This window comes from Passer domesticus, chromosome 6, assembly GCF_036417665.1.
Source record: "Passer domesticus isolate bPasDom1 chromosome 6, bPasDom1.hap1, whole genome shotgun sequence".
NCBI classification, from domain to species: Eukaryota; Metazoa; Chordata; class Aves; order Passeriformes; family Passeridae; genus Passer; species Passer domesticus.
In genome coordinates this window covers 8,836,394-8,848,116 of record NC_087479.1, presented here as the reverse complement: position 1 = coordinate 8,848,116, position 11,723 = coordinate 8,836,394, and the positions used below count along the sequence as shown (strand labels likewise).

General features: G+C 41.8%; 1 protein-coding gene across 7 annotated transcripts in view; it reads right to left on the bottom strand.

The window, feature by feature from the left end:
- Positions 1 to 432: 432 nt before the first annotated feature.
- AKT1 (AKT serine/threonine kinase 1) overlaps positions 433 to 11,723 on the bottom strand; it is a 75,908-nt gene continuing 64,617 nt past the window's right edge. For all 7 annotated transcript variants that reach the window (XM_064423151.1, XM_064423146.1, XM_064423145.1 and 4 more), the window contains 3 exons: positions 6,904 to 6,991; positions 2,296 to 2,398; positions 433 to 1,763 (listed from right to left, as the gene is read on the bottom strand). In XM_064423151.1, the coding sequence (XP_064279221.1) occupies positions 1,684 to 1,763; positions 2,296 to 2,398; positions 6,904 to 6,991 (271 nt within the window). In that variant the 3' untranslated portion in view covers positions 433 to 1,683. The remainder of the gene's footprint in view (positions 1,764 to 2,295; positions 2,399 to 6,903; positions 6,992 to 11,723) is intronic.

Below are 11,723 nucleotides of genomic sequence, written 5' to 3'. Positions count from 1 at the left end.
ATCTTTGCATAATGATCAGCACAGAGATGAAACAACTGAGGAGGAACAGAACAACATGAATCCCTCAGTGATAGGCACATCAAACTTGAGAAACTGGAGCAGTTGTTGCATCTCTACATAATCAGAAGGCTCCTACCACAAGAAATAAGAACCTAACTTGTTAAAGCAATTTTATTTAAGTATTTGGAGGGAAACTTTCATATCATGAGTAAAATTACTAGAGTTGAATGTTGTTAAAAAAAAAGTCAAGATGATGGGCTCTTTGTGCAAGCACTGCAGTGTCTGACAGAGGGGAATGGGAGTTTTCATAATATAATTACTTTCAAATAAAAATATTAAATGCTACTTAACTGGAATACATGTCATAATTTTTTATACAATCAAGAGAATGAAAAAAAACAAAAAAAAAAGCGCAATTTAAAGAACGCAACCTACAATGGAATAACTTTATTTGCAGCAGAGACAGAATAAGACTGCTTTTATGAAAATTACAAAGAAACATGATACAACAAAAATAGGGTGTGGGGAATTTCCCACTAAGATTAAAAATGAAAAACAAAAAAAGAGTTCACTTTTTGAACACCATTATTATTCAAACACATATGAAGTTTCAACCTAGTTTTTTTTATACATGGGAAACACTGTTAAACTGAATCTTCAAGAGTGAGAAGGCACCATGAACTGTTGGTTGATACCTTTAATGCACACTCAAGAAAGAAGAAATGATCTGGCATGATGCAAAAATTCATTAAGTGTTTATATATATTCATATATCTTTTCATAAAAAAAAAAAGCGGCAACAAGTCATTACTTCAGTGCCAAATGTACTCGTGTCTGGCTGACTTGCTCATGAGGATGATTTCTCACTTAGACCTGTGTGGTATTTCTGTACAGTGGTGGAAGTGGGTGATTTTGTGTTGTTGCCTTTCATATTAGATTGGTAAATCAAGCGTTTTCTAGGTTCTGAGAAGCCAATCCTATGAAGTATTCCTAGATTCTATGCAAACGGAATAATTAAATGCACTGTCTAGAATGAAATACTCATCTGTACGGCGTGGCAATCCCAGCGGATTCAGTTTGATATGTAATGTCTTGTAGCAGATGTTATAACAAAAATAACTTTTGCTTTTTGATTTACCTCACTGAGGCCATTAATGCTGTTCCTATAGTTGGTTTTCTGGAGTTGGATGACACTTCACTGCTGTCCAAAATGAGTTTGAACCTTAACCCTCCAGAGTTTGTTCACTTTGTTGCTTATATTATTGCACTAGCTACTAACGTCTTATATCTTCCTCTATAAATCTAATTGATCAGAGTGCAGATTCTGTATTTAGATAATGAACTGTATGAAATAAATAAAATAAGGGGATTTTCTGGTCAGAGTTGCTGATATGTTGAATACCTTAATTATTTCTAAAGTAAACAGTTTTGGTGTATATTCTTAAAAACCTATGGTGATTCAGCATAAAAGCCTTGACGTAATACTTAAAGAATGGATTTGTTCTCCTTCTCAAAAACGCATCAAAGAATTGTTTTAAATACAGAATCTGTGAGGCTTCCTACAAATTCATCTAAGTCGTAATACAAACACAGTTTGTAACTTGATAATATAGAAAGTTCTCTAGTGTCCATTGACGTAAGGTCCCCAAAATGCAGTCTGTTTTGTTTCTGAATGGCAAAACATTAAGCGGTTCCACTGGCTGAGTAGGAGAACTGAGGAAAATGAGGTCTTCTCTCATTATCTACACAATCCATGCTGTCATCTGAAAGAGGAATAAAAACCCATTAGGTAACACTAGCTACCTTTAGTTTTATTTTCAGCAAATCAACAATAAGATAATGCATGGTAAAGTTATTTCAGAAAATAGATGTTCAGGTGTCCATTTAAAATTGCTAGGAGCTGCACTGATTAATCCACGCTCACTGCTCTGAATTTCTGGCAATTGCTATTTGAGAGCATCAAACATGCTCAGTTATCACAAAAATACAATATTTTGATGAGCCTGTGCTCAACTGGCTGCTTGCATATACACAGTGCATATGAATATGGACATGAGCTAAACATTATTACCACTGATTTCCAGTGGGAGTGTGCAGATTGGAAAACACCATAGTACAAATAAGTTCACTCTTATTAAGCAGGTTTTTCATTTTACCAACTTCTTGGTCAAATATATATGGAAAACCCTCAAGTTTAAACTGGTACTTTTTTCATATGGGCTGAACAGACCCATCATAGCAAATGATTTCTGGTGGTGTGGAGAACACAGTGGGAAACATTTGGAAAAACTTTACCTTGGTCAGGAGGAGTGATTGTTATCATCTGTGCTGTAAATTCTTCATCAAAGTATCTTGTATCTGTTTCAGATGTAACTTGTGGCTTGAATGGAGGTACAAGCTAAGGAAAGAAAAAAAGGGTCCATTTACAGGTTCTTGCAGTGCTTTTTGTAACAAGCAGAATTTGACATAGTTATAAGCTACAGTGCCTTTTTGTAAGTTTCTAAAATGTCCAAAAATCACCAGTTCCCAAAGAAGGAAGTATATACAGTAAGAATACTTACTTAGGTGTGCACTTACTATTTATGGGGCATTTAAGGCATTTTTTTCCTTAGGATTTAACTGCACAAAGAAAACTTAGAATCCTAAAAATTCTTCAAGTAATACCATGCTGACCAGTGTTTAAAAGTAACAACACATACTAGTTCCCCACAATTATATGGAAATTGTCAACCTCGTCTAGTCAGATTTATGCTTAAAGGAGGATGAAAATGAGTAAGAAAGATACTTAGTGATATAAAACTTATCAGCTAATCCTGTGTATCACCACAAGGGTTCTAATATTCACCAAAAAGTTTCAGCTACAGCACTACTGTGCCCACGCAGCTCACACTGGATGTCTGACCAACCCAGCAGAATCTAGGCCAAGGCAGCAGCAACACTGAACTTTAATACTCCTGGTCCCCAAAAGCAGTTTGATGTCAACTCTGAACTTTGAAAACCTGGAGTGCTTACAAAAACCTGAGCCCAGTCAGCAGTGAACATCCTCCTCTTGCTACACCAGGAGCTGCACTTGTTGGGGTTTATTCCTGAAACTCAGGCAGACAGGCTGGAAATCATCCATGTGTACCTAGGCAAGCTCTGGCAAGAGCAGCTCCAGATGGAGCGGAGCTGCCTGACTGGGGCTGGAGGAGGAGCGCGCCTGGGAAGCGGGATGGGGAGCTGGCTGCATACAGATGCACACTCTTGGAACATGGACAGCTCTGGAGGGCACTGGAGCTGGGATTCAGACCTTGCCCACTTTCCCTTGCATGGGGGGGCAGAACCAGGATGTGAACAGGGCTCTGAGCCCTCCTGAGCACAGGGACAGTGCCGGGGTTACGCGTGGCCACCTTTTAATAGCACACAGCCACACCGGGCAGCAGCTCAGGAGCGTGACTGAGGAAGTGCCAAGCTTCCAATCCAAAACTGCAGGGAGAGATTTAGCAAGGTGGATGGCAAATTGCTCCAACTGGAATGATGCAGTGACCCCAAGACATGCACTTCTGCATTTGTACAAACAAGAACTACACCGACAGAAATCACTACCTGGAAAACATCAGCAAATCCTGAATACACAAAACACCTCTTCCCCACCCCTGACTTTGCCTCCTGCTTGGATGTGAAGAATTATTCGTTTGTCAACTTTCAAGCTCCCTATCACCAGGATGGTCTTTCTGATCTGTTTTGAGAGCACCTAACAGTGTCCTGTCTTATAAACAGCAATCTAATCAAATGCGTTCATTTCCAATGCAAAGACTGTAAGAAATGTAATGCATACACATGGCAGTGTTCCCACATACAAAGAAGCATTTCCTGTTTAAAATCAATCCTTAAAAATTTAGGAGCATAAAAGCTCCGTTTATTTTAAGAGAACACAATTACAGTATATATTCATCATCTTTTTTTCCCAATTACTCACAATCCTCTGTGCCGAAGAATGGCTTAAAGGAGCTGGGTACATTTCCCTTACAAAAAAGTATTAGGTCCTTAGAAGCGGTTTTTATGTCCTGAATTTAAAAAGGGAAAGGAAATAGGATATCCCAAAGTCAGAAATTACTATAAGCTTTGCAGTCCCCTGAAGCTATTGAAGAGGGAACGCTTTATATTATAATGTTAATAACACTTCTCAATCAAATCACACCAGCATGTTGCATATAAAAGCCCTGTGGAGCAGGAAGATTCTTCCTCATGTAACTATTCTCTCTCTCTCCTTGCAGCAGTTTCTGCCTCCTTCCCAAAGCAACCCTGGGTTTGACAGGCTGTGCATGTGTGTGAAGCTCTATCTGTCCTTTTAAGCTAATGGTGGTTTTGGCACTCACAGTGCCCCCAGTTGCTCTGCTTGCTGTGCACAGCTCGGAGTGATTTAGGGCTTGGGCACTGCAGCAGCCACCTGAACTGAGCACATTGCAGCGACTCGGAGCAGCAATCCCAAGCCAGCACACATGTGGAATGGGCTAGCGCTGCCTGTATCATTTTCCTTTTTATTTTAGTATCTGTTAAAAGCAATTTGAGACAGATTATGATGCACCCACAAGACATCTTTTCCCCCTAGCTGTCAAATTCTGAGCGCTAAGCTGGAAACAGAGGGGAAGCCGCAGAAAGCTCCAACGCTGGCTTTAACAAGCAAATATGTCACTTTACTGGAAAGCTGTCACTGCAATAGCTCTGCAGTTCAACTGGCAGGGAGGTGCCACCTGTAGCCTCCCACGGCTGCAGACCAGCATTGGTACCCACAGGCTCATGCTGGTTTAAGAGAGAAAAAGGACCTGAAAAAAATCCCCATGTGATTAAAATCTCTTGGAGTATGTTTTGCTTGTGGGTGGGCAAAATGCTGCAAATTAAACTGCACCTTTCTCTGCACCAGAGTCAGACAGCATTCTTCCAAGTGAGCCTAATAAACATTTTAAATTTAGGGGGCAACCCCAGTTATTCAAAGCTCCTTATAATTTAAAGCAAAGCTATGTTTCCAAAAAGCTTAATTACAAAGCATACATTCTGAATTACCCAAGCCCATACTCATGCACATGCCCAGCATTACTGGAGATGGTGAGGAACCAAGCTTAGCACACAAACACCTCTTGGCAGCTGACAAAATGCAGCTCTAATCCATGGGACTGCATGTCAGGTAAATGCTGCAAGGTCCTCTTTGGACCCCCAGAATGTAGGCAGCAACTACTCACAGGCTCTCCATTTGCACAGTGTGCCTACCTCAGCTGCAAACACTAATGGGACATGACCAAAGCCAGGGTCTAGACTCCCTGCATAGTCCAAGGTCAGGAACAGTCTCAATTAGCACAGTTTTCTCTAAAAGATGCAAATATTTCAAATTTCCTGAGAGTTTCCAGAATAATCTCAATCATTACCACTATGGAACAATTTATAAAGGCTTTCTCAGTCCTATGGATAAATAAAACTGCCTCCAGCTTGTGTGATTTCTCTTCTGTTCAGGGAACTGGGGACTACTACCAAATTACAAATAACTTTACTCAAAATATTTGAGCCCCATTGTCAGCTTTGTACCTTTACCTTTTACCTGCACAAACCCAGCAAACCCTCAAACATTCAGCTTGTCAGCTGGGTGAAAATGGGGACAACTTCCTGTTTAGAATAGGAATTCAGATCTACTTTTCACATTATACTGAATAAACTCCATGGAACTCTCTCCTGCCCTCATGACTGCATGCAGCTCTCCCTCAAGGGATGCTCTGAAAGGGCTGAGGTCCTAACGTCTTATCCACACTTTCAAGGCACAAAAACTTGTCTGCTGATTTTTCAGTTCTTTTAGGCACACAGATCTGTGAGGAAGTGAAAGAAGAGAAGGAAACAGAGCCCTCTCTGTAGCTGTATACAGGCACTGGACAATGCCCCCACTACAATATGGAAACTCGGTTTCTGCCAAGTTTCTTACCTGCTCCCACCAACTGGAGGGACAACCAAACTGTATTTAGAGATCAAATGAGATCTGACACCAGGAGGGACTGCTGAGGGAATTCAGGAAAGGCTGGGACTGACCGAGACCGTTTGGCACCAGTAGATGGGAGCCTTGAATCAGCAGACCCACGTCTGGCTGCATTTCACAAGTGTTATGAAAATGCGGCTGTTGAGGATTGAACTTGAGAGGACAACAGCACACCACCCTTAGAGTACAAAGCAGGGCATCTGGGAGGTGTGAAATAGTTATCTGAGAAATAAGGGGCAGTGAGGCACAGACAACTGATGAAACACATTCTTACAGGAAGGGCTGGGCTCTTTGACTTCAGTGGCTCCCACTGAAAAGCCAACAAACCCAGTGGGTCTCAAAGAAAACCCATGAAGTGCAGACACTTCGTATCAGTCCTTTGCCACACACAAAAAACAGAATTAGGCTTGGACTGATGTAAGAGCCTACACTTGTCTGGACTTGTCTTGAATGCTGACAACATTAGATTGAAAAAGTAGGAAAAATCCAACGGGAAAGAAAAGCCCATCTTCTACTTCTCCCTCTAGAAAGTTTGGCTACAGATGCTCAGGAACCAGCAGCAACTCTGGGATTGCAAGGGATGCATCAGTCAACACAAGCAATGGCAGCAAGAGTTCATAGGAAAAGCCATTTTAAAAGCTTACATACTCTCTCAATTTGGAAGCTATTTTGATTACATCCTATTTATTGAGCCATAAAACCATGTATCTCATTAAGAGATACTCCTACCATTGCAAAATAAAAACCCAGAAGTAATCTGATTACAGTATTTTAAGTTGTTGCTAAAAACAACTACAAACCTTTTCTGTGGAGGGTTTCTGTGTACCTTTAGAGAGCGACAAAATTTGAAACATTTGATACATCCACAGCTACAATACACCTTGGGAGAACAGTTGTATAAATACCTTTTTCTCGTATACATCTTGCCAAACAATGCCAGCAAAGAATTTGTGCTGCATGATCTCCTTGGCATCATCAGGACCGCCACCTAACCTGTAGGAGGCAAAATAAGTAATTAAATGTTTGAGCACAGTTATTTTTTCTAATACAATTTTTATTGCAGTGTACTGAAGAAATTCTGAGTTTATATAATGCATTTGGGAGCAGTTCTAGCATTTGCTGTGTGTTTGGTTTTTTGTGCAGGGTCTATTTTAGGCTTCAACACAGTTCCACTAAAAGATTTAAAAACAGGCTAACAAACAGAATTAGAAAAAAATGTCTCTCTTACACACAGAAAAAAAAAATCACTGTTCAAAAAACCTGCCTTTCAGGAATGATGCTGTCCTGGGACCACAGCAGATCCTGTAAAGTAAAAGGTCTGAGCCACAGATCCTTCTCTCTACATTAACATGCAACTACCCCTTACAGTCCTCTAGAGCACAGTGATGCCAGCAGTAAAACTGAATTTGAAGGGAAAGAGAGACAAGGCTTTTTAAGGCAAACTGATTTATGCAACCTGATTTAAATTTCCATTAAAGAAAACAGTTGACAACTGCAATGATAATATCACAGCATATGCAAATCTTTCCTCTTCCTTGGCTTCAGGAAAGCACAAAGGGTGTTTTATTGACTTGAGGTATATCAAGATAAAGCACTTTTATTCCAAAATAAAACTGTCCACACAGCTTATAGATGCAATCAGTTTTGCTGCAGTGTTGAGCTAACTGATGCTTAAATTTTGCTGTGGAGGTTAAAATGTTCTCTAAAAGACTGAACCACATCTGCAAGCAAAGGAGGCACAGAGAAAACAAAACAGATACTGGGTGATCAGCAGCAGACTCAGGTAACAAGGTCAAAACAATGCTCAGGTGTTACCATGTTCACCCCGGCTGATCTCCAGGATCTGCCTGCTCTCCCATGCCTGGTGCCACTGGCAAACTGAGATACTGACCCCAATTCAAGAGCTTGAAGCAATGACTGTAGAAGGCCCAGGCTAGAGTTATACTGTTACAGACATCAGGGACAAGGCCTCTTCTCTGGGCCTGAAGCCAAGACCTGGCCAGGCCTCATCCATTGTGCTCAACATCTGGCCCTGGATGTCCTCTGGGCCACCTGTGGTAACCCCATGCCCCAGTTCATGATTATCTGCAGATAGAGGGGAGGAGTTTGGTTCAAAATATCAGAGAAAATATGAAGGCTGTACTAAAACCCATTGAAGTGAGATTTTTACAGCTTGACACTGCATGCTCTGGAATGCAGCATGAAAGCACAATGCTGTTGGGACAGCACTGGATGACAGTTCAGCATGGAAAAGTCAAATACTGTGACACTTTGTTCTCAGTGCTCACTGGGAATGGATCCTGATGCGTTCAACCCCTCGGCCATGCCTGAGCAGCATCTGCAGAGAAGGCAGACTGGCAGAGGCCACAGCTGTACCAGAGGCACCCAGCAGCACAGGTGCCTGACAGTCCAGGGGCTGTGCTTGCTTCCTTGCCCCCTTCCATCACAGTGCCACAGTGACCTAAGGGGTTTGCTCCTTATCACCCTTTAGGAAATGTGCTGTGGAACAGCTCCCCAGCCTTCCAGTACCTGGGTGACTTTCTACTCCCCAGGTGAGCTCTAAGACCAACCCAAGTCCACCCTAGAGCCCCAGGGGCCAAACCAAGCTGGATGAGGGCTCTCCCATCTGCCTGGCAGCACTTTGTACAGCTGCAGAGCAGCCTGGAACAGAGACAATCTCCAGGGCAGCCTGGGAACAGAAACAAACTCAGTGAGTAATCACTTCTCGGCTGGTTCCCTCCAGGTGTAGTGGCTTTGCCAGGTCTCTGCCAGGCTCCTTGTTGCTTCCACAGCACAATGCTGATGGCTGATGAGGAGGGTGGAGTCAATCCTCTATCCACACACTGCACAGGAGCTCGGCAGTGACTCTGGGCTAAGAAGCACCTGGATGTGCTCTGCAGAAGCAGGCAGGAAGGCTGGCTGCAGCCATGTACAAGTGCTTTGCAGAATATGTTATCTAACGCGAGCCTGTGTTCCATGAAGGGCAAACACGTATTCAGGGAAATGCCAAGAAAGACTCCAGATGTTTTACTTACCTTTTAAAAATGACACAAATCCAGTCAAAGTGAATGGCAAAAACAACAGAAACCTCGTATTTTGGATATGGATTTATCCCAAAACACAGTTTTGTTTTCCAGAATTATTATGAAAGGTCTGTCTCAAGGACAACACAATTAAATTGGCAACTAACACAAAAATCATGGTTAAACACCAGTGAGAATGTAAAGAGCAGCAGGTTTGTCTTTCATAGGGACATGCAATAAATAAAATGCAGCAGAAATAAGAGCTCTGAAGAGATTCCTGGATAATAAAGTTAAATTCTGCACATTTAAGTCCTCAGACAGAACCAAAAATAGAATATATAGGACTTTAAAAGCAAAAAAGCTACAGAAATTTACAGTATATAAAGCAATAGAACAGAAAGTATAGAAGCCAAAAAACAATTTAAAGAGAAGCAAGAGAAAACATCCCTCAAAATCTAACCACCAAACAATTCTGGTTATTCATTTAACTTCTATCTACACTTGAGAGACTTTCTTATTTTAGTTAAATTCAAAAGTGAAAATTATTAATAAAGTGCAACATCAATATTAAAATTAAATTATTTGCACATTTTAAATTTTTATGAAACTGCATATTGCTTTTAAGTCCCTTTAACCATTTAATGACAAATGTCTGTGCTCCATAAACTGAGGGCAATCAGCCATCATTCCACAGATATATCATATAGAAATAATTTTAAAAATTTGCCGTACTGTATTTTTAACATATATAAATATATTCTGTAAACACATAGGAAGACTGCAATAAGTGGATCACATGAAAAATAATGTATCTCTACTGGCCCACTTACTTGTAGAAGTAAACAGTGCTCAGCTCACAGGTCCATTCCCAGCTCTTTAAAAAGAAACCTGCACACTTCTAGTTTTCCAGCCCTGTCTTCACATGATTTCTCTGAGTCAGCCCTGCCCCCAAACCTGATTCTACCATGGCACAAACATCCCTACCAGGCTCAAGAACAACAGCCCAGCTAAGGCTGTTGGTGTTCTGCAGCTCTGAGCACACAGACTCCTATTTCTCCTCTCTGATACAGCCAAGATGGACACCAGCAGCTTGTTTTACTATGGCCCTTACCTTCAGAGGCTTCTAACAGCCACAGGAAGGATTTGGGAGCTCCATCCACATCAGCTTCCTGTGACTGGCACTATCAGCACACAGAAGCTGTCTTTGGCTTTGAGAAGAGCACGATTTGAAGACTCCATATTTGGAAGGAAAAGGCCACATTCTTCCCAAAGCCCTGTACACAGTCTTTGGGTGCTTTCCTGCTCAGAGATTAACACTTTTGGAAAGCCTAATGCAGCTAACTCCCAGTTTTTTGCTGAGCATTACTTCCCCACTTCTTCATTAACCACATGCATATGACACAAACATGGTAGATACAGAAAGCACTGAAAAAGCTCCCACTTCACAACATCAGTAATCGAGAGGAGTCATGTTTGAGGTTGGTGAAGCTTGGGAAGTCTCTAAAATAGTAATTTCTGGAAAGCTGGGAGAAAAAAATCTTTAAACTTGCCTTTTATGTTTTTCTCAGCTTCAATTTAGATGTCTGTGGGAGAACTGTTTGTCTAACTTGCTGTGGACAGAACTGATTTAGACTAAAATTATCATACACAACAGCTAAATCTCAGCCTGTCTCAAAGCCCCTGGTGAAACATGAAGACTTGAGCATTTTGCACTTCAGCTGATGCACAGGACCCTGAAGCTGTCTGGAGACAGAAGCACCTTCCTACTCAAGCACACACGTTTCAGAGCAAACACAAGTCACCTGTCACGTGTGGCTCCAAAACTCTGCATGTCCACAAGGCATCCAAGTGTGCTGTCCAAGAGGACCAGTAACTCTTCCAACACCAGCAGTGGCTGTGAGGGCTGCACACCTCCCTGGGCCTGAGGGCAAGGGTGCTCAAGAGCCACCTAACCTTCCTGTAGCAGAGCAGCAGGGAGGACACAGACACACAGCTTAACTACAAATCTCCTCCTTTCACTAGGGAAAAAACCAGGAGTTATACAAGGAAGGGCTTGATCGACTCTGACAGTCCTGAACATCTGTGACCAAACTTTCATGTGTTAATGGAAAGAACCATCATGGCTAGGGAAGAATGAAGTATCAGATCTCCATGTGACTGCAAGAACTGACCACCAGGTCCCAGGGAAGACCTTCAGCTCTCCAAAGCCACAACTACAACTCTCTGAAGTCATCAGAGTTTTGAACTGGTGTTTTTGAAATGCTGCATCATCTTCCTCTCATTCTTGCTGAATGGCAAGGTCCAAGAGCACCACAGAGGCAGGTGAAGCAGCCTGTGACAAACCCCACCTGAGAGAGGCTGAACAACCCTGCCCTACAACAGGGACTAAGGCACGTAGTAAAATCCTATGATCCAAATTCAGATTAAACCATCCTGAAGTTCTCTCAAGTTAAAAACCTGCCAAGATTGAGAGCTTGCAAGACACTGATTATAAACCCACCCACCCACCCATCTAAACTTAGCCTGTTTACACAGGGTGCTCTATTCCATGCCCACTTTCACAGGTTGCAGTCTCCACAGCCACAGGAAGAACAATGAAAGGTAAAAAATTTATTGTTTCATGTATGAAAAAATGCTCTGATTACCTTCCTTCATTTGATCCATGTCACAAAGCAGCAAAGGGGAATTTCAGGTCACATTAA